Source organism: Stegastes partitus, unplaced genomic scaffold, assembly GCF_000690725.1.
Source record: "Stegastes partitus isolate 25-593 unplaced genomic scaffold, Stegastes_partitus-1.0.2 Scaffold419, whole genome shotgun sequence".
NCBI lineage: Eukaryota > Metazoa > Chordata > Actinopteri > Pomacentridae > Stegastes > Stegastes partitus.
Window position 1 is genome coordinate 42831 of NW_007578150.1, and position 26326 is coordinate 69156.

A 26326-nucleotide genomic window follows, 5' to 3' on the forward strand; every position below is an offset into this window, starting at 1 on the left:
TGCTCGTTAAAAAGGTTAAATAATGGTGTGTGAAGCTGCGTTCGCTGCACACGGCCTCCACACTGATACTGCATGCGTAGATGCACACTGTGGTCTTTCATCCAGCGCCAGGCCCAGGGTGTGCCCCCTCCTCATCCAGCCGAACCTCACCACACTGACTCACCTACTCCCCTCCCAGGGTGAGCAAGCACAGAGACGTCCTCTGTCCTCCCCTCCCTCCCCCCGACACCGCCTCACCCCGGCCTGCATCAACACCCCCAAAAGTTGGCCTGCGCTTCACGTTAAGATATACAATCCTCTTGTACGCCACAATCACAGCGGGGAGAGAAAATGCCTCCTCTGACCGAGCAAACAAAGAGACATTCTGTGAGCGGCGCAGCTTCTCTGTGTCTTCTATATTTCTTGGGCCGACGTGCCAACGCCGGGGAAACACTGCGATCCTTATTCCCGCCACGATAACAAGCGCATTGTCGGGGACTCACAGGGAATGTATTTGAGCGAGCGGAACACTTTGCGCTGCGGCGTCACCCTCTTGATGTAAGGGTGGTCCTCTAAGGTCAGCAGGCTGCGGCGCGAAGCTTGGCGGATGTGGAGCAGCTCGAAGTCGCTGGGAAAGTCGGAGGCCGGGTTCTCTCTGGGAACGATGTGCCACTCCAGGGCGCCGTCGTTGGCACTCCGCAGGGCGCTGCTGATGTACAGGCTGCGGGCTTTGGCTGAGAAATACCCTGTAAACGCTACGATGTACTCTGGAAAGACAGAGAGGGGACAGCGCTTTAGAAAAAAAGAGTGCAAATAAACAATGTCTGTGTCTGAAATCCCTACTGCCTATCTAGGGACCACCATATAACTATATGATATATGGAGCTTCTCGGCAAAACCAACACTTTCTACATTTTTCTAGTTTATTCTCTATTAATTACATCAGTGCTGCTGCTCAGTTAAAACCCATCAGATGGATGTCGGCTGCAGTAGCGGCATTTTATTGATCGACTCATTATACTGAGTGTATTTTTGAAAGTTAATACATAAAAGTCATTTTTTCTTTGTGTTGTGATGCATCACTCTACTTCCACTGAACACATCAATATGAATTATTATTTTTAATTGTGTTATTTTTGCGCCGTAACTCGTGTGTTGTCATTTTGATGAGCTACACACATACACGAGATGTAATCCAAAAAAAAAAAAACACATCTGAAGTCTGTAAAATACGTCTTAATGCTATAAAAAATTACATCTTAGTACTATAAAGTAGGTCTTAACATTATGAAATCCATCTTTATGTGCTAAAAAATATGTTGCAACACTATAAAATGTCTTCACACTAAAATATACATCTTTACACTAAAAAACCCCAACATCTTAACACGATATGTCTTTACACTATAAAAAAAGACATCCTAACACTATGAAATATGTCTTTACACTATAAAAAAATATGGTGCAACATTATAAAATATATCTTCACACTTAAAAATATGTGTTAACATTAAAATATGTCTTTACACTTTTAAAAAAATCCATCTTAATACAACAAAATATCTTCACACTGTAAAAAAAATGTCTTTACACTATAAAAAATACACCTTAACACTATAAAATATTGTCAGAAATCTGTGGAAATGCAACCGATTTTCTCTCTTATCCGTCTGCCGTTCTCCTTTGACGCAATGCATGATGGTACATATTCCTCCGTTACAGACCACTGGCTGTACATAATTTTAGCGGTGCATTGTAGGACAGTTTGCGTGCACTACATAAGGTGTAACAACACTAACTTAACATTCAGACAGCAGTACACGACGGTGAACACGCTACATAGTGTGTCGTGGCTGATTTCAGACACAGTCAATGTGTATTCATGTGAGCAACACGTCAACAGATCCAGTGAAAGTTCATTCTGCTGCCTGAACACACAAACAAAACAAAAATATACAATAATCAATAAAGCATGACACTGTGAGAAATCTCTGGTCATTGTCTGCTATTATGAATGAAGTGGAATCAGGTGTTTTATGTATGTAATCAGATTTCTGATATAGATGATTAATTGAAAACAACAACAAAACCATCTGTTTGTTTCCCAAACTGGACAAACAAGTCAGTTTGCTAATTCCTGTATTAGTGAGGAATCTGAGCCATATTAATACGAGCCGACGGAGCCTGAATATCAAGTTGTGCAGAATACAATACCTGCACGGGGAGCGTTAGACTCTAAACTGTTCAGAGTAACGACACAGGTGCAGCGATGATTTAACGTAACTGACACTGGAGTGTGTTGTCATATGCTCACATCAAACCCAGTTTGTGACGGTGGACTAACTCCTGCTTTCTGTGCTCACGTAGCTTTGCCCCAGTAGCCTCTGTGTTGGCAATGACAGAGAATTACTGGGAAACTTTGCCAATTAGAGACTCCCTAAACTGTTCATTTTTATTGCTAAATCAAACTTTATTTAACCCTCTGCACCCCAAAACCCACCTAAGGGGTTGACAGGCATGCTATCTTTTAAAAAAACAAACAAAAATCATACAAATTCTACCAATTAGAGCCAGAAACTCGGTTCTTCTCAACCGTGATGGTCGAGTTGGGAAAATTAACCAAATGAATCAGCTTTAAATCCCGACATTTCATCAAAATCCTTTTTATTCTTTTAAAAAAAATAAACCAAAAATAATTGCACTAGATAGCTTATACTTTTCTACTTATGTTCTCATTTTTAACACAAATTTCTGCTCATGTTTATCTTAGATTTTTTTCTACTGCTTACATTTCTAAGACTTTGAACGGACTTTTGAACTGTAACGTCAGCAATTTCTCCTCCTTCAATTTTGAAAACTTGCATTCGCACCACGGTTATTTTGACACTCTGAGCAGCAGGTTTATTCCCTTTTCTTGCCACGAGCAGGGTGAATATCATCTTCATGTTTCTATCCTGTATGAGGAGCCACCTCTAGCGACTGGTTAGCTTAGCTTAGCATAAAAACTGGAACTAGGTCAGCATATAGCTAGACTGTGTCCAAAGGTAGCAAACAATCGCCCTGCCAGCGCTTTTAACTCTCACTAATTAGGTCGCTATGTCTGGTTTGTTTAACACGTGTAACGATTGCACCATAAAGATAATAAGACATACGATAAAGACATTTATAGATGTGTAATCACTTCCCAGACAGTGATAATAATCTTCTAATATACGTCTTGATCAGCAATAAAAAAAAGATTATTTCCTTTAACTAGGACATACCAACTTGATATTCGCTGGCATCAAAATTAAGGGGTGACTTTTTTTATTTTCCATATTTTTTCTTAAACAAATACCATTAAAAAAAATAAAAAAATAAAGCTAGATAACTTGATCCCAGTTACTGCATCTTAAAGCTAATTTAGCTTATTCCTCCTTTTAAAAACAAATCCCTGAGCCACACTGTTGCACTGGAGTTTGTTCATGATGAAAAATATGTTGTGCAAGTAAAGATAAGTGTCACCCAGTGCAACTCAAAGATGTGTTTTTAATGGACTCTGGGTACACAGATAATATTTGTTACTAAGATTAGTTCATTTATGTAGCAAATTGTTAAAAAATAAAAATAAAAAAATCATACTAGTACCTTATCTACCTACTGTATACAAACACAGAAATATGCACGTACTAAAGGTATTATCATTGTAAGGCGCTATAATAAGTTTTAAAAAGTCATTTTGTGTGTCTGTGAAATGGTGATCAATGGATTACCTGCCGGTCTGATTATCAGATTTGATACTCCGCATTTCTCCGACAATTGTTTTGTTTCTTTTAAACACACTCCCAATTAAACAAAATTAAGAAATTCCCCTGGAAACACCGGATTTTCTTTAAAGACCACATCCACCAGTGCGACCAGCTTCTTACCGTGTTCCACCACCTTGGAGGAGAACTCCAGTTTGAGGGTTAACTGGGAGCAGTTGGAGCCAGGCGGCGAGGGGAGGGGCTCCGAGTCGGGGGCGTGGTCTGAGCCAGATTTGGCTCCGCCCTCCGGCTCCGTCCCCACCAGCGGCAGGAAGCCCCCCAGCAGCACCAGAAGCACGGACGCCCACGCAGACACCAGGAGCATGTTTAGTAGTGTGCGAGCCATCACTTCGACCCTGGAGGCCCTTCTGCGAGGCCGGCAGCTAGCGCCTGGTTCAGGGTCAACAGAGCGTTTCAGGTCCACAGCTCTAAAAATGAGTCCATACTGCAAAGGGCCCGAGCAGCTAGATTAATTTCTTTCTGCGTTTTCGCTCCATGGTGGTAGTCCAGGGCGGCGGTTCAGCAGGACTGCCAGAGTAGGAGCAAAGCCGCCATGTCGATAACTAGCGGAGGAAGGCGACTGGGATGAAAGCAGGGCGGATGTCGGGAGCAGCGATGGAGAAAGATGCTGGTTGTCCTCTGCGATCCTTTCTGTGTTTATCTGTGAGGGGAAAAAAACAACCAAAATGAATAGTCACAACTAAGCTCGTTGACATTCAAACAGAGCTACAAGCCCGTAACGCCAATACGATATATAACAAGCAGAGAGCACTCGGAGGGAACAACTCGTACCGGCGCTGAACAATTTAAAAACTTGCCATTACGCCCACCGACATTAATTCCATCAGTCGAGATTAATTGAGAATTGATTCCGCGAACACACGCTCTGAAATGCGGAATTAAGAGTCCATTAGTTTCACAGCTGTGGCTGCAAAACAATCTGCGTCTGATGGCAGAAATCCAAGCTCCAGAATAGAACAGAGCGACACTGTTCTGAGGCCAGAACACCAAAAAAAACAAAAAAAAAAACTACATTAAGATGTAATTACAGTCCATCATAATCATCTGCTGTGTTGTACTTTACATAAAAAAAACATGAATGAATCTTACAGAAAAGTTCTAAACAGATATCTGGGGCAGGATTTCTTATAGATGCGTGATACATTTATATTATTATAGTCAATAAATGGCAATAAAACCCATAAAAAGCAAAAATAAATGAACGTGGGGCCACAAGCAGCAAATACAAGACGATGAAGCTGGTTAGCCGTAACAACTGAACAAAAGTGTGTTTGATTTTCATCCTGTAAAAGGATAATAAGGATATTTTTTCTCCTGAATGTTATAAAATCAGTACTGTTGCCTCGCAGCAAGAAGGTCGCCGGTTCGCGTCCCGGTGGGGGCACCGGGATCTTTCTGTGTGGAGTCTCCATGTTCTCCCCGTGCAGCGTGGGTTCTCTCCGGGTTCTCCGGCTTCCTCCCACACAGTCCAAAAACATGCTGAGGTTAATTGGTGATTCTAAATTGTCCGTAGGTGTGAATGTGAGTGTGCTTGGTTGTCTGTCTCTAAATGTAGCCCTGTGATAGACTAGTGACCTGTCCAGGGTGTCCCCTGCCTTCACCCTGAGTCAGCTGGGATAGACTCCAGCCCCCCATGACCCTAGTGAGGATTAAGCGGTGTGTAGATGATGGATGGATGTATGTTATATAATCTTAATATAAAACTGATGGAAGAAAAATAGCCACTAGAGCCTGACCAGTGTATCAGTCACACCAAACAATCAGCCAATAATATAAAGTGATATTGGTGTATGTGTTGAGCTGGATAAGATAAACTAAACTCTATTGATCCCTTTACAGCAGCTCGATACAAATCAGACAAAAGAAGAATTACAAAAGCACAATAAAGCTAGACATAAAGACATATATAAGTAGGTATGGTCAATTCACATATGGACATGTGCCATTAGACTCTCTCTCCTGTCTTGATTTTTTTAAACAGAACATAAAGACATTGTGAGTTATTGGTTTCATCACATAGTTTGTCTGAATCCATTGTTCACAACACTCTCAGCTCTGCATGCAGCACATGTAGCAGAGAACCTACTGTTAGTGAAGAATACTGTAAAGAAAACCTGCTGACGTATCAATAATGGAATTTTTTTACACTCTAAAAAGAGCATTGGTCCAAAGAAAACTCAATAATCAGCCGGGCTTTAATCTCCACCTTGTTCTGGCACAACTTCCATTTATTCTGAACACGAATCTTCATTTTTTTGTTTTCAGATTTTTACCCTTTAACAGGAAACCTCGACTCTTTCTACTCAGAAGGGCTACCTGGAGAAGTGGCCGCGGACTGCATTAAACCAAGACAAGGTTCTATTTCGCCTCTTTTAATAATAATAAAAAAAAAAAAACAGGGCCAACATTATTGCTGCTGAAATAACGCCAAGCCCCAGAGCTTGAGATTGTTCACCGCCGCCGACGGTCGGAAGCAACAGAATCAATAAGGTGGCTAAATATATTATTCAAGGCCACTTTATCATCCTCCCATCCCCTCCTAGAGGAAGAGGAATGGTCCTATTATTAAGTTTAACATGTACAAGGTTGTGCTCCTATGAAAAAACCCCTCTAGAACCGTGAGGACACCTGTAGCACATCCTGCAGACGCCGCTTCAGTGCAAATGAATAAACCATGAAGAACTCATGCAAAGGTAGCGTTGGGTTAAGAATAAGGCGGATATACATAAAAAAAACACAGGCAATAAAAACACTTACTGCTGCACTTTATTGCACTGCAATATCTTTTTGCATATCTGCCAACACATATGCAATGCAGATAATATGTACGTCAGTCAGGTTTAATCTATTCAGCTGCTCCTTGGCCTCGGGTCGCTCGCTTCGCTCTGTGTGAACTCAAAGAAAGCCATTCAGGTGTTTTTCCACATTTGCTGCTAACTGACAAACCATCTGCGGCACAAAATAACAAATGAGTTTATTTTCTCACCCTACACACCCACCTAGGTTTAGGAAAACAGCATTACATAGGCTTTTGTTTCCATTTCTGTCCCGTCCTGTAGAGAACAGAGTGTTTCCTCTGCTGTGTCAGGGGGGGAAGGAAGGGAGGCGTTGGGTGCACAGAGATGAACGCTGTGGTAATAACCACTCCTTCCTCATTTAGCCACTCATGAAGAGCGTTTGCTGCCCTCGGGGAAGCAGCCTTGTTGCTAGATAGAGCACGTACGCCGAGATAAAAACTTTATCTCACCTGCATGGATGACACGGTTGGCTGAGTTATACAAGAACTCAACGCGGAGCTGACAGCCTGTAAGCTGCTTTAAAACTACAAAAGCCTCATTAGAAAGTGTTAAGCTGCAATGCATCCCATCATACACCTGCTTACCGAGAAGGCACGCAACGTACACATGCCGCAGACTCACCAGAAACCAGAAACAGCTTGACTGACCTGAAACTGCGTGATATATGACTCCCCTCAGCCTCCTCCGGGGCTGCATCAAAAGAGGAATTCTGGGCAGGTACGGGATCGTTTCCTTCTGGCCCCGAGGCTCGGACAACCCAGTAATGAAATACACACCCACAGACACACAGCTACCGACAACACACACACACACTGATTGACCACGCTCTGCTTTGTGCCGAGGGTCCGGAGCAGGTTACACAACTCGACTTCCTGCGCAGCCTTTAGATGGACACAGTAATACCAGAGATGTGTCATTTTACTGATCCATTAAAAGCCCAACCACCGTCATCTGGAGGATTCATGCTATCGATAAGGCTTCACATAACCCACTTAATGACTGCCGTGTGCGCTGGACCAGCTGCTGTCTTGACTGCTGCACGTGTGCGACATGTTCCAGATGGGAGCGTGCAGCTACGCAGCCAGCAGCACATGCGTGTGCAGCACATGCAGCTACAGTCTATTTTATCCAAGCAGGCATGACTCTATTGTCAGGCTGTCACTAAAAAAAAAAATCAAACACTCCCTTTATTGGACGAAAACACGTCAAACACCCCAACCATTATTGTCAAAGTGTTTGTCAGCTGCCTGAAAGCAAACGTGCTATTGTCGTTGGCTGGATTGCTATGTAGAAAAGAAGCAAAAATAAACAGAAGTAGATTTACAGGACTCAGCAGTCTGTAAACAAGTTTGAATTATGTTCAACGACACGGTGTACTTGTGGTGAAGATAGCTGCTTTTGTTCATCAAAGCGCTCGAGTTTAGCTGAACCCTCTGAACCTCTAAGCTGGGCTTAAAAGAAAAAAAAAGAAGAAGAAAGAAATCTACAAAATTACACCATTTATCACAGTCCTCGACTCAACCGTGTGTAATGTGCCGTTAAAATTTCACTAAATCAAAGCTTAACATCATGATATGGCATCGTAATGTTTTTTTTTTTTCATGTCTTATTTAAAAAGATGCAAAAGATAAAGCGCTTCTGTAAAAAACTAAAAATTCTTCACTCCTCAGAGCAGCGAAAAGCCATCAGTGACTTCACAGAGAGCAACACAACAAAACTTCTGGGCCTCTTTAGCAGAACTTGGCTAAACTTCAGGCTGCATAAAGTAAACAGGAGACAAACAAATTAAAAGTGAAGCCGTGAAACACTTCTAGAACGTAGAGTCACCACTTTTTTAGCATTAATAACACCTGAATGCACTCGGAATTATGTTGTACATGGTGATTCCAAGTTTTTTCAATTTTAGCACGAATAGTCAAAGAAATTCACATCCTGTCTTTTCCTTTTTCTTACTATTTATGGCATTATAACTTTATAAAACCGCACAAAAGACATGTTTTCGGTTCTCTGTCCTTGTAGCCATGGTTATGCTGTTTCCATAGCAGTGCAGGACTTTACATCACAGTGAAAACTGAGATCACGGTGAGTAAAAATGTGACGCTCAGAAACTTCCAAAGGATGCAGTCATTAGGTTTTCCCTTATCTCCTACAGAGATCACAGTGGTAGGTTTATTTATACAACATTCTAGGAAGCCTTTTAAGTTAAAGAATAAAAAATATCCCGTTCCAGTCATGCGACAATGTTTAGTTTTGCACAAGAAGCCGGCGACTTCTGGGAAAAATCACAGCCAACATGTGAAGCTCTCCGTCTCTGAAGTCTGAGCATCAAGTTACTCTTAATATGCATAAACTTGGAAAGATCCCAAGTGCAGGGAGTGATCTGTTTCACTCGGACTAAAATGTGGTAAATGTGGCTTTTTCAGGAACAAGGACGGCAGTGTGCTACCCCAGTGGTATACTACTAAAATTATTATTAACTCAGAGTAAGTTTCCTCTGTGTTGTACAGAAAACACGGAAGCGCACATTAAGGACACATTAGTTTTATATCAATCAGAAGTTACACAAACTTCTCCCCAGGCTTATTTTCATTGTACGTGTGTGGTCATATGCCTCCCCCCCCCCTGCTCAGTCTTAATGATACACTAGACAAATACTTCAGATATGGGTGCAGACGCTGTAATTAAAAGCCCCTGGCTGGTCTAGCCTGACAGGAGGGGGGATCAATCACTAGTTCCGGCTCGGGGCAGGATCTCCGCCTGTGAGAGATGACAATGCAGCGCTCAAACTACCACTGGTTTAGACACAGGGCTGTAAAAATAGTCCCGCTGGTTAGGGCTGGGCTGTAAAAGACAGGCTGGGACCACTTGTGTCAACATGACACCGAGCCACAAAAATGACATCAAACCTCCGGGAAAATAATTAGTAGGTAGAGAGAACCCCCCCACCCCAATCAGAGGAGATCCACAGCAGGGTTATCAATCAGCAAAAAGATGGTGGAGCTCAGGAAAATAACAGGACAGGCAGAATGCTGGAGGTTAGGGGCTGCACGGTTTATGGTTTCAGCGTTGTGCACATGTGCAATCGTCACATTTAACCTTTTTATGCTGCTTAATACAAAAAGAAAACTGCATCTGAATACAAAAAGTCTGTCAGACAGAACACTATGTGCTGCAATGGAAGGGTTCTTATATAGACTGAATTTTTAAACTTTCTTTTAAAGACTTTGTGGACATCCACGTGCAAAATGAGCAAGTAACGGCAGAGAAAAACAAAGATTTGGTTGCACAAATAAGGAAATATTTCAGCTATAGAAAGGATAATATGAGCAAAATACAGGTACTCTGCTAGTGGTGTCTTGCAATTTGTTCGACCACTTAAATGAGCACCACAAAGTTTGGCAATCTCAAAGCTAGATCATAAAGTCATCTAATCCTAAAGACCATTAAAGAACAAGTAACACTTTCAAATGCACTGATTCAAGTCATCTGGTGAAAACTCCTGTATTTTCTCATATCGCACAAAAACAAAACATCACAATGTCAGGTTTTGTTCTGCAGCTCCATATAAGTCACAAAAATGACATCAAAGCAGCTCCAGGCAAAGATTAGCAGCTCCTCCATCAGATGAGCTCCACAGCAGTGTTGTCAATCAGTGCAATGTGGCTTCAATCAGGGGTGGAGGGGAAATACTGAACAGATGGAGGTGAACTGCAGCTGCTTTGTTGATACGTCCACCTTGTCTCACATGTGGGTGCAGGAACACATAGCAGCCCAAATAATGAAACAGACCCTGTGTTATGTGGAGATCACGGTTGACTCCTTGAGCAAACCAGAAGCCCACACCTGAATGCCTGCAGTTTACATTAGAGAGTGCACATAACAGCTGTATTGTCTGTCCCATTACAACACACACACAGAGCACAATTACATTAAATAGGAGTGTAACGATTTCTACTGTGACACATTATTTACTCAAAGGAGTCAATATTTAGAGTTAAAAAACCGACATTAGCTGGTTAAATAAGCCAAATACCAAAACAAAGCTGTGACTTTACCAGCATAAACACAGCGAGCGTTAGCAGATGCTACGCTGGAAGCTAAACACAAGCGAAGAGGGTTGTGTTATAATAAATTACCTTTTGGAAAACGTCATAAAAGCTGACGTTAAATTGAGTTTTGTAAACAAGCAGACATGCTAATGTGTTTTTCAGAGCCAGCAGCATTACACTTATCACATGTACATCGCTAGCTAGCTAGCTCGGTAGTGTTTCACGGCGGCTGCTGCGGGGTTTGTTTGTGGGGGTTTTTCCTGTGTAAATATACTCACCGAGCTGCCGGAATTCACGTTTAAACGCCGGTTTGTGTCGTCAAATCTCCGTTAATCGGTGTGTCGGTGGCTTCTCGGCGGCTACTCGGACGTCGCTCGAACAAAAGCTAGCAGCAAACTCACGCTACAGCCGCAGACCACTGACGTCTGGGTTCAGAGGGATGCCAGGTTATATCAGCTTCCCCTCCACGAAATAACCCCGCAAAGGAGTTAAAGTGATAAAGAAACGACCACACTGCTACACCGTTTGAGCTAAATATCTCTCATGTAATCCCGCTACCGCCGGGAATACTTTCCTCTCTCCTTTCGCAGGGGATCTCAGTGTGAGGCTTTCTATCAAACCTGGCAACCCAGCGGGCCTCCAGCTCCCACTCCAGTGCTGCGCTCATGGCAGCGCTGCGTTTCTGCCAGCAGGGGGCGCTGCTCACCGTCAGAAAAACAGCAGAACAGCGTGTGAAGCCGCGAGAATATTTTATATTTCTGCATAAATATGATTTAAAACGTTACCAGAGTTTCACACAAGCCCTAAAAATAGATAGACAACTAAATTAAAAGTTAAATAAAAGTTAAAATACTGTATTACAGAAGTCATGGGCTCAATCAGGTATGAAAATTCAACAAAAATAACTTATTTTTTCATATGTAAGCAAATATTTATTTTTTTTTATTTTTTTTTATTGTGACACGCAGCTACATATAGTTCAGAAAATATCACTAGCTGACTTCTGCATTTTAGTTTTATTGTTATTGTGAGCTCAAAGTTGGGGCTTTTTTCCATGACAAATCTAATTTTTTAAATTTCATATCTCAACTCACCCATAATCAGACATTATTTAATGATTCTGAATCAATGGCATGATCAGAAATAACTGAATTTAATCTTCAATACTACCTGTTTTTATGCACTATCCACCTTTTTATTTAGCATGTTCTGTTTTGTTTTGTTTTTATTTTTATTTTTAATTTTTTTTTAAATTTTTAGTTGCCTAGTTTTTTGGTGTGATGTTTTTAATTCGTTTTAATTCTTCTTAATTTTTTTTTTTTAAGTCTTAACACTTCCTTGATTGTCTTTGTATTGCATGTTTTACTGTCAAAGTACCTTGTGAATGCTGTTCTTAAAGCTGCTATATGAATAAAGTTATTATTATTATTATTGTTATTACTATTATTATTCTCATTATTATTATAATAAACATGGAATAAAATTTCAAGGTGCCAAAAAATCTACCGACAAGCTTTTTTTTTTATTTTTATTTTTTCCTTGAAGGCAATTTGACATATCAAGCTAAAAGTTCCCAAACGTCTATTTAAATAATCATATTTTATGCTATAAAAATTTCAGGCAATATTTGAGCAGAAACTGAAATGAGAACAGCTGGACAGACTGGCCACGAATTCTAAAGTGAAACCTTTGGAATTTTCTACATTTCTGCATAAATATGACCTAAAACGTCATCATATTTTCACACAGGTTGCAAAAGCAGATCATGGTAACCCAATTAGGCAAATAGGTCAAAAATATTATACTTGGTGATTTGTTTTAGTGAGGAAAATGTTCCAGTATCTGTGAGTGGCAGCTCGTAACCTCACTGGAACAGTCTTCTAGCAGGTCTCAGGTATTTCACATATTATAAAGTGAAACACAAACTCAGATCAGGACTGCGATCACCACCAGAATGTATTTTGGATTAATTCATAATGATATTCAGTGTGGCACAGATGCTCTCTAACTGAAGTATTTAGACATTTAAACAGATCTTCTACTGTTTACGTTGGTTTCGTTGACGTAAAACGCAGCGAGGACCTGTGAACAGTTGGTTTCTTTTCATTAATATTCAGCTGCTCTCACTGCGATTAATCTTGTCGGTGCTTGTTCCTCGGGAGATTTTAACAATTACAGGCAACGCCATACGCTGTCCGTTATCTCCGCAGCATGTAAATGAAATCTTAATAGGCTGAAAACATGTAGGCCATTATTGTGTCGGCAGTGTTCCCTGTTTGTGCCAAAAGTAATTTCTTACAACAGAAATCACTGTTTGCGTTCAGCACCGAGGAAAAATAGTCAAAAATTTGATCAGAGAGCTCTTTGCCAACACAACAGCAACTATAAATGACATTATAATTCATTTCTAGGCTCTGTCCAAACCCACTCTCCTTTTAGCTCTGCTTTGGTCTCCACCAAGTATTTTCTATTTAAATAATCCCTTCTTGCCTTAAAAGGACATAAATGTAAATCTTTTCCATCTGTACATCTGGACAGAAACACTTTACTATGCTGTAATGGTCTTATTTCTCTCATCTAACTCCTATAAACACCATTATACAGACATGTAAATGAGGCTAAAGCTTGGAGCAGAGACTCAGGTTCGAGTGCTTTATTGGCACAAACAACTCACCGTTTAAAAAAAAAACATTTAAAAAAAAAAAGTTAATGGTAGAGAAATCAAAGTGTTATCATTCATTTCGACACACAACAAGACGAGACGACAAACGACTGTTTTCAGGTAACAGTGTTGAGTTGGCTACTTCATTTAGGAGCGACAGCATTTATATAAAAATCACACAGATATATAAAAACACCAAAACACTTTTACACGTGTGCTGACATTCTGCAAACAAAAAAAAAAAAGAAAAGGATTTTGGTTATTCATTGTGCCGACTAATTCGACCGCGGCAGCTCCTCGGAGTCCCAATGATTACTTTGTGATTCTCAAAACGTTCAAAAATGCTATGCTCTCCACAAACACAACACAACAAAAACATCTATGAACTAACTACTGTACGCTGCAGAAAGTACGACACCTTTGACGAGATCCTTCACCCAAAATCTGTCTTTTTCAGACGACCACAGCTGATTTCTCAGTGAAGAACACTAACATTGTTTTAAATGCACTCTTTAAAGGCTGCCGAGTGCATTCGATGTGAAAAAAAAGGCACATTTTGGGTAGACAGAGTGAAGATTTGAGTGTACCGGTTCTAATGAAAGCCTCGCTCCACGTTACAATCGACTCCCAGGAGGCGAGATATCAGTACGGACAACAGCAGTAGGACGAAGAAAAAACGATAAAAAAAAAACAAAACAACGGAAAGCATCAGAAAAGGCGACAAAGCAGAAAAAAAGTGAAGGCCAAAACACAGGAAGAGAACAAGAAAAGTTCAAACTGAGGTCAGCTGACATGGCTCGATTAGGTTTCCAGTACACGTTAAAAAGTTCACAAACAACACTTTTTAAGTCTGGGCTTGGATCACAGCAAAAACACTGAAAGAGGAAAGAGAGAAAGAGGACACTGGAGCGTCTGATCTGCTCTGGGAGGGACAAAATACAGTTTAACAAACACGTAGAAACCAACAAAATCCAATTAAAGTCTGTACAGGAAGTGCTTTGTCAGATAGGAAAATAGCAAAAAGGACAAATAACCCCCAACTTTAGTGGCGAATATTTAAAATTTGCACTACTTTTGGGAAATATTGGAATGTTTGTGAGGTTTTTGTTTTGGCCAGTTGAGGATTATTATCTGTTCATAAAACTTCACACTGTACCACTTGTGTAGCCTCATCTGAGAGCTTTTTATTAATAATGCTCTAAACTGTGCAACACGACCAGAATATTTAAAATATCAGACGTGAGAGAACGTAGAACAAAAGCATGTTAAAGTTTCTTTGTCATTAACACTGCAAACCTGATCAACTAGTGTCTTTAACAGAGCTGCTACGACTAATCAATTAGCTGTTTCCTGTTATTCACCAACTATTATGACAGAAAATTTAAGTTTGAGTAATTTTTAGGGGGGAAAAAAGTCAAATTCAATACTTTCTGGTTTCTTTCCTCCTCTGACAGTAAACAAGACGTCATGAAGGTGATTTTAGGCTCCAGGAAACACTGATTGAACTTTTTAAAAACATTTTCTGACATTTTATAGACAAAACAAGTCGATTATTTGAGAAATTAACAAAGAAATGGAATGACAATGGAAATGTTAAGAAGCAGCCTCTTTCTTAAGTGAGGCTGTGGAATTTCTTCTGATTTAAGTGCACTTACTTACAAAGTGGAAAAAAAAAAAAAAGAAAATCTTGTGCATACGACTGTAGAGCTGCGAACCAGAATGTTGTGAAATCATATCAAGTGAATTATTCTGATTCACCTCTTAAAGGCTCCTGTTGTTTTCAGTGGCTTCCTTCATTCTGAAATGTTGTTTACCAGTTTAGGTTGGTTCAAACACAAAGCTGCTGCACTGTGCAACCGCTAAAAGCCCAAGTAAACCTCCCGTCTGTCCGCAGCCTTCTCATCGCTCAGCTAATCTCTGATCCGCCAGCTTTGATGTCGTGTATGACGGATTTTCACCCCGTTTTCTAAACCAAATGAGTTTATACTAACCGTCAAGTGAGCTAGTAAAATTTGCAGTTACCTTTAAGTTCCTTTGCAAACCAGTGAGTAAGACTGGTGGGAACTGCTAAATGCTAACACCTCTGATGAGGGAGTTTTTATGAGAAAACCAGAGTGTTGCAGATGTTAGTGGAACACAGGCTAGCTGAGAAACATGGCAGGACTTCAGGACCGGGTTGCACCAACGCTCTGTAAATTTAGAACCAAATATGTGCATTTTTAGTTTCAAACTAGAAACTTCTCAGAGCTAAAAATGGCTCAGCTAGTCTTTGGACTCCTTGGAAAGTAATGGTAGCATCACAACATGTGGCATAATTTCCAAAAATATGTTTTAAGGTAGCAAAGGATATGTTGGTATTATAAAGGAATTAGTGTTGAGTAATATTAATGAAGTTCTGAATGGATGCTAACTCTGCTAATGCTACTGGATTGCTTAGTTTACTGTAATTAGCATTAGCATTTTTGAAAACATCATTTAAAACTTTCCCAGCCTGCATCATTTTGAACATTTTGTTTAGCCATATGTCAACTTTACTATTTTACCCCCTTAGTGTAAACGGGCCACTTAATTAGCAAATTTGTGTAGATATTTCGTAATAACTACTTTGAATAACACAAAACGTTTGGAGAATTTCTGATATTTTGCTTCCATAGCGAGTCGTCTTTCAGACTAGTGGGAAAGAAAATGTCTAAAACTCACATTTAACTGTTTATTTCACTGTACGGTCCCTCTTTATATCTATAGATTTCAAATACGTACCTTATACTGAAGGATTGTTTTCTCAAAAATCGCTTTTTTCTTCTACTCTGAGCCACAAATCTCCACTCTATCTGCACTTACATACACCAAACTTTCCACTTTTATTACAATCTACAGTTATTCTAAAGGTTTGCACACAGGGGTTCGTTTATAAATCATTCACAGTCTGATTTATGGAGCATTTTATGCCTAAAAACAGAGCGAAAATTGACTTTTGATGCCTGTCTGTAGCATTTTCAGTTAGAAAAAGGGAAAGTTTCTGTGTTGAAAAGTGAAACAAGATCTTTGAACCTTGCTTCATAATTCAGATTCTGTTCTGGAAGTAATTGCAGAACATGAAGTTAGTGCATTTGCATATTTAAATATAAGAGTTGCGAAAACCTGCTACACATAGGTAGGTGTAGTTGAAACGGCCTTCCGACGGCTGAATGCCAGAAACACAGCCAAAATGGGCAAAATGGCCACTGATCGAAATTGCTTTGGCCGCCATTTCCACGCCGTCAGACTATTGCAGACCGTTTTACTAACGTTTAATCACCACCTCCTGTAGTTTGTGCGGGCCAAATTTCAGGTGTGTACGACTTACCCCCTAGGAGGAGACAGATTTTGAAAATGGCCAAAAAAAAATCTTTTTTTTCAAAATGGCCGACTTCCTGTTGAGTTTCGGGTATGTGTTCTTGAGACTTTTTTTGTGTGTCTCGGCATGTTACATGTGTGTGTCGAATTCCGTGGCTCTGAAACCCTTTTTTTTCCCGTAATTTTCTAGGGGGCGCTGTTGAGCCATTTCTCTATTGAGGTGTGCATTTCCCCCTAATTTGAAAACTTTTCGCCGGGTCTGATGTGTGTGCCAAGTTTTGTGCCTGTGTGAGTATGTTTCTCATTGTCATAAACAAGAATAATAATAAAAATTCCAATAGGGTCTTCCCTTTTGGGTGCTTGGACCCTAATAATTGTCCTAAACCGAGTCGACAACTGGGGACGTTTCACGGTGATATTAGATTATCTTTTATGCTGTTCACCTGTAGTTTCCTGAATTAATTTGACATAGATTTCTAAAATCTGAATGTACAAAGAGCTGGTGCAACCCACAGCAGCCACCATCTGTAGCTGATGCTCTGAGAACATGTGCCACTGTTACAACAAAACTAAAGGCCATAAATTATTATTATTATGAAGAGAAACGAAGGGGACAGGCTCACAGCTGGTCCTTCTAAGGAAAGTACCATCACCAGGAGTGGGGTTGTGTGACCTATTAAAACATATTTAAGGTTAAACACTGACACAAAACAGATTCACAATCTTTTCAGAGCAGTTGTAAAATATCAACGGAGAAATAACGGCAAGAATAGATAAGCTTAGAATCGACTAAAACAAACAAACAAACAAACGAAACGCCTTCATTTTGGCCTTCAAAGGTGTGATTACGTTGCAGTGTGATATGATTACCCACATCTTAAGACAAGGTCTGTACATTTAGTACAACAAGAAATTCACAGCAATTTTTTTTTTTTCTTCAGAAATCAGAAACGAGGCGACGGGAGTTTTGGTTCCCGCTCCTCTAAAGAATCTCCTTCTTCGTAGAAATGTCAGTATCCAGAACTCTGTTCAACAGATCTTGTGGAAGGTCATTATCCAGTGACCGTTTGAATGGAGACTAATCATCGACAATAATAAATAAATACGTAGCGACACAGGGATTGAAAGAACACAAGGAAAAGGAGTGGAAGGAACCATCCTGCTGAAAACAAACGGTGAAGGAGTGGATGGAGATGACGTAGCACAACAACACTTGTTCTCATCCGGAGACGCGCTGCCGTTCGAGTGCAATGACTTCATTGTCTTTTTTTTGGGGCAGCAGTCGCTTTTCAACTCTCTACCTCTGCAGCCGTGAACTGTCTTGGTTTTCAAAGCAACAAGCCACATCTTGGCCTCCAACACTGGCAGCAACGTAGAACGGTGGCAGTCATCGTAAGAACTCGTCGCGCCGTTTCTTCCAAAAACAAAACAAGGTCCGCCGGCTGCCGGTGCCCGTTTCAGCCGTTGTACTGCTGCTGATAGCGGCGGTTCAGCTCGCGCAGCTCCTTCTCGCGCACCCGCCGAGCCTTGTTGGACTTGGTGGAGCGGCTGGAGCGCGTCGACTGGGCCGACTTGGTGCTGTGACAGCGCGAGGACGCCCGCTTCAGGAGGTTCTGGGAGATACAGCGCTGGAGGTTCTTCATGGACGAGGAGGCCGCCATGCTGACGATCCAGGGGTGCTTGAGGGCCTGGCCGGCCGTCAGGCGCTCGCTGGGGTCCACCGTCAGGATGCGCTCCACGAAGTCTTTGGCCAGGTTGGACACGCTGGGCCACGGCTGCAGAGACGGAAGAGCGTCGTTAACAAAGTGGATGCACAAGAACATCAGTGTAAATAGTCAGTTAGCAGGTAGTTGGTGTCTCACAGTTAGTTTACTTTCCACTGCAATATAAAGTCCTGCACCTCTATGGGAACAGAACAACCATGACTAGAAGCAGAGAGCAGTCGAAAATGTCTTTGGTGCAGGAAAACAAAGTTATGGTGCCATAAATCACAAAATAATGAAAAAAAAAGGTTTTATAAAAATTTAAAAACCTGGAATGAACACGTGCAACATTTCTACAAGTGTTCATTGTTCCTGTCTTCTCTGTATGAACACAGTTCAACTGAAAAGTCCCTGAGTTGTTGTCTTCTGTCTGTTGGTTGCAGCAGAATTACCGATTGCATTGTGGTTGCACCAAAATCTGCAGAATTTTTAGTTTCTTACAGAATCTGCATACTGTAAATTATGTATTTTTCATGAAATTTTAAATCAAACATACAGATCAGAGTTTCCCATCAGACATGCTTTAGCTTTCTGAACCCCAAAACCTGCCATCAGGTTTGAAAAGCATGTTGTTTTTTGGTCAACCAATCAGAGGACAACCGCTCCACCACCTGACTCACAGCCGCCCTGTCAGCAGTAAAACATCTACAGTATGTTGAGTCACCGTTTACTCAGTATTAGGAACACCTGCAGGGAAAATGTTGTACATGTTGATTCCAGGTTTTTCCAGTTTTTAAAAGAAATAATAAAAAAAAAAAACCTTTTTTTTCCATTTATTTATGATTTAACTCATTATAATTATGTCATTAAAGACAGTTTTGAGTTCTCTCTACTTCTAGTCATGGTTGTTTTGTTTCCATAGAGGAGCAGGACTTCATATTGCAGAGAAAAAATCCCCCAAAACCTGCTGGGGGTTGAACATTTTTACACAATTTCTCATGTCAACTTAACAATGTCCATGAAGACTCATGTTAATTCTGCTAACTGTAGCTTTTTCTTTTGTCTCGAGTCAGAGAAGATACGAATGTGAAAAGGTTTGTTTGGACACAAGATGGCAGCAGAAGCGTGAAGCTAAGAAGCAGACCAGGACAGCAATGAGGTGTGAACCCACAAGAAGTTTGGTCATTTCTATCGTGTTAAGCTGTCGGCTTATTTGACTCAGCGGGGGTCTTTCTGATCTTTTGATATGGTCACAATCAACAACGGCTGCGGTTTCTGAACCCCGATTTGCCACGGCTTGATTCTCTCCAAACATTTTGCTTGAACAGAATGTCATGTTCCCAAAAGATGTAAAACAAAATGTCCTTTGAAGCAAATGTTCTGGGTAACTGCTGAGGCATGGACTCTATTTAGGCAGAGCGACTGGTAGCGAGTCCGGCTCTACCCCCCCTAACGAAGCAGGAATTGGGAAAATCGATGCTGCATGCCTTTCTACACACACAGTTTGTACATGATGTCCTGCTTGGCAACCAGCTGTGTTTTCAGCTACGACCGGCCCAGCTCCCTCCACGGAGCAGGTAAATCACCAGTGTTGGCTAAAGATACATGACACATATATAACCCGTCCGACATACATTTCTCCTCCACCTACAACAATGTCTGGGCTGTGATTACTTGGTGGACCGCAGCTGTAAATGTGAGCGTTATTTATCACAGCTGTAAAGACCCGTGTCCCCAAGGGGAGCGCGTTGTTCAGGCCTGCTCCACCGCAGCTCCCTCCAGCCACGACTTACGAGCCCGCATGTACGTGACAACAGATCTCAACTATTCCCACTTAACGAAACTTAAAAATTCACTTCAGGGTTCAGCAGTCCCACTAACCCCAATCGAGCTGCTTTCTTTCAAAGTTGCACAGTGTTTAGTACGAATTTCCCCTCACGAGCCACTTGAGATTTGGGCTCTACGCTCGTATGAGGCGTGCCAAGAAACACCCAATAAAGGCAGAGAGGGAAAAAGGTTGCGAGGTGCACGACGCTCCAGCGAACAATAGTGTTGAAAACTGAAATGCAGGCTTGTAAGAATAAACACGTTTGGATGAGCAAAATGCTGCATGTGAACATAAATTATTTACAAGTAAACTCACCACGGCTCTACAGCAACCATAATCAATACTGCTGCAATAACAATGGCTGTAATGAGCATGTGTGAGGTGATTTATTCACATAGCGCTGGTTTTGCAAACCGCAGACGGCTGTTTTTAGCAGCGCATACTACACTGTAAAAAAAGGAAAGGAAAATGTAGGGGCCACAAAACAGCTTTAAAAAACAATGGCATATTGTAATGTTCAAAAACTGTGATGTTACTGCAAACATCTGTACAATAGTTATACTTCTAGCTGATTTAAATACAATAATACTGTGTATTTTTACAGTCACGCACTGTAGAAGAACAAACTACTCTGTAAAATCTGCAGCTCACATGTGAATTAATACTTTTGTCTGTGATTTCAGTAGGTAATATTAAAAAAAATAGATATAATCCATACTTTTTTCTTGCAAACAGCTGCAAATATCTGGATAACACTATTTCTAGATAATTTAAATACAATTTTTAAAAATTGTTAAAAAAAAAATTGTAAAAAATAAAAATTACTGTTTGTTAAAAGACTTTTGATGTGGACAATACTTACAGTTTTGGCCTGTTTTTCTCCTTTTTAAATTTTTTTTTACAGTTAATATGTAAATTTATACTTTTTTTTTTTTTACTGGTCATCTGTAATTTCACAAAATTAAAAAAAAATTAAACAACAATAGAGTGTCACAAAAAACACAGCAAAAAACTGCAGTGTACCTGTCCAAAAACACACAAAACAATAAATAAATGTTACTGTGTGTTTTGGATTTGTAAAGACAAATGCTTGCAAACTTCACAGATTTAAAAAAAATGTCATTGCTCTACTTTACAGCTTGTTTCTGGAGCCTCTAAGTGGCCCAACAATGCAGCTATTATCTCCACAATAACACCATTTATCAGAAAGAATTGTTGGATGTTAAACTTTCCAACTTTTCATGTGTGACTTTTGGTTTTCGATGACAAATATTATCCAACTCTTGGCTTAAAATCATGATACTTCATCACAATCACCTACATGTGCTTGGTGCAACCGAGAGGCCATTAGTGACTCAGCTGTGACCAACAGCGGTGTGACAGAAATTGAGGGACTTTTCAGCTGAAGTGCAGGCTGTGTTTTCACAGAGCAGATAAGAGACAAGGGTGGACACAAACTAAAAATGTACATAGTTAAGTATCTAAAGTATGTAGACCAGGGGTGGGCAATCCTGGTCCTGGAGGGCCACAATCCTGCATGTTTTAGATGTTCCCCTCTTCCAACACACCTGATTCAGATGATCAGCTCATCATCAAGCTCTGCAGAAGCCTGATAACCATCCTGATCATTTGAATCAGGTGTGTTGGAAGAGGGGAACGTCTAAAACATGCAGGACTGTGGCCCTCCAGGACCAGGATTGTCCACCCTAGACCCTTGTATGGAGAAAAAAAATCTCTTCATCCATTTAAAAAATTGTTTTTTTTTTTATAAATGAATAATAAAAACTGTGTCACACTGCACAGAAGACATTTTGAGTTCTCTGTACTTCTGGCCGTGGCTGTAGTGTTTCCACAGAGATTTTCAACTTTATATTGCAGTAAAAAATGAACCCACAGTGAGTAAAACATAACAGAAGCCAAAAACGATCAAAAACTACTCGAGGTTCAGAAGGTTAAAGACATTTTTGGGCGTTCCTCTGTGCTCAAGTTGACAGAGAATAAAGATGGCTCTGTTGTGGCTCTCATCAGGTATTGTTTTGTTTTTTTTTTTAAACTTGCTGTCTTGATGTTACACTGAAGCTCTGAAACTCTACTCAGCACCCACTGCATCATCCTAAGGAGGCCGAGCAGTCAATTCCAATGAAAATATAATTCCAAGGACGACTCGCTGGACATGCGGCATATTCATCCAGCAGCTCCGCTTCAATATTTGCAGACTTCAGATGAAATACTGGCTCCCCCGTGAGTCAATTCAATTATTCACCGTGTCAGATCTGACCTTACCTTACCTGTCAAGACACAGAACTTCAAATTTAGATAAATCCCCAGAAAATGCAGATGACTCAACTGCCTCTCATTAAATATTACAAAAGTACTCAGCTATTATTTGCGCTGGAGTGGCCAAACGTGTGGCAAACATTAACCGAGGGCCTCTTTGAAAAGCTCAGCGGCTACATTAGCGTCCCACGCTACGAAATCAACGAGCGGACCACTCGGCATAGATGGAGCACAAATTACTGTGTGGACACTTAGAGGGATGGCAAATAAACAAGAGCGAGCAGAGTAAAAGGTAAAAGACAAAAGAGCGAAGGTTGTCTACAAATGTGTGTCACCTCACAAAAAAAAAAAGCTCAACTTCTTGGAAATCTGTTGACAAAGCCTCATGCAGTGTGAGGAATGTATTCCAAATATGGGTGAAGTCTGCTGGGGAAAGAGAGAAGAGAGCAGCAGCAGATCTGGGTCCTCACCTCTCCGGAGAAGCTGTACTTCCCCTTGAGGATCTGCCGGTAGAGCCTCATGCGGTTGTCGTCCTCGAAGGGCATCGTTCCGCTCAGCAGGATGTACGATATCACCCCCAGCGCCCACATGTCCACCGCGTTGGTGTAGGGCTTCCTCACCAGGATCTCGGGGGCGATGTACTCCGGCGTGCCGCAGGTGGTCTTCATCAGGCACTCGTCGCCCTTCTTCCTGCTGCTGGCCAAGCCGAAGTCGGTGATGATGATCTTGGAGTCGGCCCCTGGGTGGTAGTAGAGCAGGTTCTCCGGCTTCAGGTCTCGGTGCGTGATCCCCAGAGTGTGGAGGTACTTGACGCCGTCCAGCACCATCTGCAGGACCCTGGTGGCGTCCCGCTCGGTGAAGGAGCCGCGAGCGATGATGCGGTCGAAGAGCTCCCCCCCGGTGGCCAGCTCCATCACCATGTAGACGCGCTCCGCCGTCTCAAACACCTCCATCAGCTGGATTATATTGGTGTGACGAACCCGACGCAGGACGCACAGCTCCGACTCGCACACCTCCCTGCCCTCCCGGTATCGGGTCTCGATCATCTTGATGGCGTACGGCTGCCGCGTGCTCTTGTGCTCCACGCGAACCACCCGGCTGAAACTCCCGCGACCTATCAGAGCCTTGATGTCGTACTTGGCTGTGACCCGGGGGTCGAACTTGGCTCGGTATTTGGCCACCTTCTTCCGCTGCGGGTCCGACAGTTCGGACGGGTCCTTGGGGGGCGGGGCTGAAGCGGTGGGAGTGGCAGCTTGCGCCTGGGCTTGATACGGGGAGGTGGAGTCGGCCTTGTCGCCCGCACCTCCGCCGGCCACGCCCATCTTGCTTCCAGTGCCATCCCCTCGTATGAAGTGCTTATAGATATCTGTCTGAGGAGGTTGGGGAGGGTCAACCTGAAAAACACAGGAGTTCACAGTTCATCACAGAGGCAAAATACACACAGGAACAGATCAACTAAACCTGGAGAAACACAAGAAATAACCATTTAATAGATGTTTTTAAGCAGGTGAGTGTCTCGACTGGGTCCTTATTGAAGCCTGGTGTGCATGTGTGTCACAGATAAACAGCTATTCATGAATTAATAACCTGTTGAACATATTTTCAATTACCTGTTCGTTTAGAAAACAGTGAAAAATGCCAATTTCGACCTACTGAGATGTGTGCGGTAAACACACTAGAACACACAAATACATTCTGTCTCACAGCAAAGAAGACCAGAGCTGCAGCTAATTAATAATTAGTTCGTTTAAGTGCCCTTAAATGTTTTTGTTTTGCCCACAACCAAAACAATATTCAGTTTACTGTCACAGAGAAGGAAAAAAAAACAGATAATATTAACATTTAAGAAGCTGGAATCAGAGAATTGGAATTTTTTCTCCCCCCAAAAATTACTCAAACAGATTAATCAATTATTAACAAGAGTTGCAGATAATTAATTAGTGGACAGCTGCTTTTCTCTTTCTATATCGCTGCAGGTTGGATAAGAAAAGACAAGATGTTCCTGAAACTCTTGATAGCAGCAGGTGCTATTTTTCATTGTTTTCGTGATATTTACTGACTGAACTAGTCAGAAGAACAACCTCCGACTGAATGAATACAGTGTCCATAGTTAGTTATTTTTATCTTTGTATAAACTTTAATACAAGTGGAGACCATTTTTATATAATTATTAGGCAGATTTGAAGCAAACTTTTGCAATGTCAAAAAAATGTACAAATTAAATAAAATGCAAATTAGTCCTGGTTCCATTAAACTGAGCTGCGTAGTTTGTCGGGAGGTTGCGTATCGCCTACATTATGCATGACTGTCTAAACAGAGCAGAAGAAGACAGTCGTTTACCACCAGCTAAAAAACTTCAAAGAAGAAGAAAAACCTAAACAAAGCTTCGTCAATCCAGAGGAAAACGGACAGAAGTCTTCTTGCATTGTTTTCATTCGGGAAAGTCGTGATGAGTCATGTGAGCTAAACGTTCCTTATTCCTGAGTTGATCTGACAGTAGATGCATCAACTTATTTATGAAATAAAAATCATTTTCATGAACTTTTTCTAATGCTATGCTTCAAAATATGCATAAAAATACACAACAGAACCACAGCTCCTGCAGTAAAGTGTGTAAAATGTGGGAACTTGAAGCCTAAAAATACTCTTATGGATGATTTGACAGTTTTCATTGTTTGAAGTGAAATACAAGCTGTTGTGCCACCAGTCAGCAGCTACACTGATAATCACAAACGCTCCGTCCTCCTTGGTCCACACCTCAAGGCCAATTTTCTCACCTGAAAACTAAACATATTCAAAGCAGACTTGGGAGTGTATGAACCTGAAAACAGCAGCTTAGCGCTGAGCAAGGAAAACAGACGACAAAGAGGTTTGTTGAACTCAAAAACCGCCTCAAAGTGTTGTTGTGAAATCTAGGAAGGTTTTACAAATTTTGTCATTCCTATGAACTTTTTCTAATGCGGTACTTCAAATTGTGCATTAAAAAGACTTTACAGATACAGATTCAGGAGTGTTTAAATCTGAAAACAGCAGCTTGATGTTGTAACGTGTTCCAGGAAAACTGTGTTTTTCTGAAAAAGCTGTCATGTCTGAAACAAAACAGACGATGGCAGCAACAGAGGAGGAAGAAACATGACAACTATTTTGTTTTGGTTTTTTTTAATAAAGTTTTTTGTGAAATTGAGAAATTTTTTTTGAAAATTTTGTCGTTCCTATGAACTTTTTCTAATGCGACACTTTGAATTGTGCCTAAAAAGACTTCACAGAAACCGACTCAGGAGTGTATAAATCTGAAAACAGCAGCCTGATGTTGTAACGTGTTCCAGGAAAAGTGTTGTTGTTTTGTTTTTTAAAGCTGTCATGGCTGAAACAAAACAGACGATGGCAGAAACAGAAGAGGAGGAAGAAACACGACAACTACTTTGTTTTTTTTAAATAAAGTTTTTTGTGAAATTGAGGGGGGTTTTTTTCCACAAATTTTGTCATTCCCATGAACTTTTTCTAATGCGACACTTAAAGTCGTGCCTAAAAAGACTTTACAGAAACAGATTCAGGAGCGTATAAATCTGAAAACAGCAGCTTGATGTTGTAACGTGTTCCAGGAAAACAGTGTTTTTGTTTTGTGTTTTAAAGCTGTCATTTCCAAAATTAAACAGACGATGGCAGCAATAGAAGAGGAGGAAGAAACATGACAACTATCTTGTTTTTTTAAATAAAGTTTTTTTTGTGAAATTGAGATGTTGTTTGCAAATTTTGCCGTTCCTATAAACTTTTTCTAATGCGACACTTCAAAATGTGCCTAAAAAGACTTTACAGAAACAGACTCAGGAGCGTTTAAATCTGAAAACAGCAGCTTGATGTTGTAACGTGTTCCAGGAAAACTGTTTT

General features: G+C 41.0%; 2 protein-coding genes across 2 annotated transcripts in view; both read right to left on the reverse strand.

Annotated features, from left to right (window-relative positions):
* Positions 1–11057, reverse strand: part of mbtps1 (membrane-bound transcription factor peptidase, site 1) — a 41665-nt gene extending 30608 nt beyond the window's left edge. Inside the window, exons 1-3 of the mRNA XM_008285844.1 lie at positions 10911–11057; positions 3888–4425; positions 483–746 (exon numbers count right to left, since the gene is read on the reverse strand). Coding sequence (XP_008284066.1) covers positions 483–746; positions 3888–4110 — 487 coding nt within the window. The 5' untranslated portion in view covers positions 4111–4425; positions 10911–11057. The remainder of the gene's footprint in view (positions 1–482; positions 747–3887; positions 4426–10910) is intronic.
* Positions 11058–17294: 6237 nt separating this feature from the next.
* The window catches only part of pskh1 (protein serine kinase H1), a 35355-nt gene continuing 26323 nt past the window's right edge, over positions 17295–26326 (reverse strand). Inside the window, exons 2-3 of the mRNA XM_008285855.1 lie at positions 22909–23832; positions 17295–18405 (exon numbers count right to left, since the gene is read on the reverse strand). Of these exons, the coding sequence (XP_008284077.1) occupies positions 18088–18405; positions 22909–23832 (1242 nt within the window). The 3' untranslated portion in view covers positions 17295–18087. The remainder of the gene's footprint in view (positions 18406–22908; positions 23833–26326) is intronic.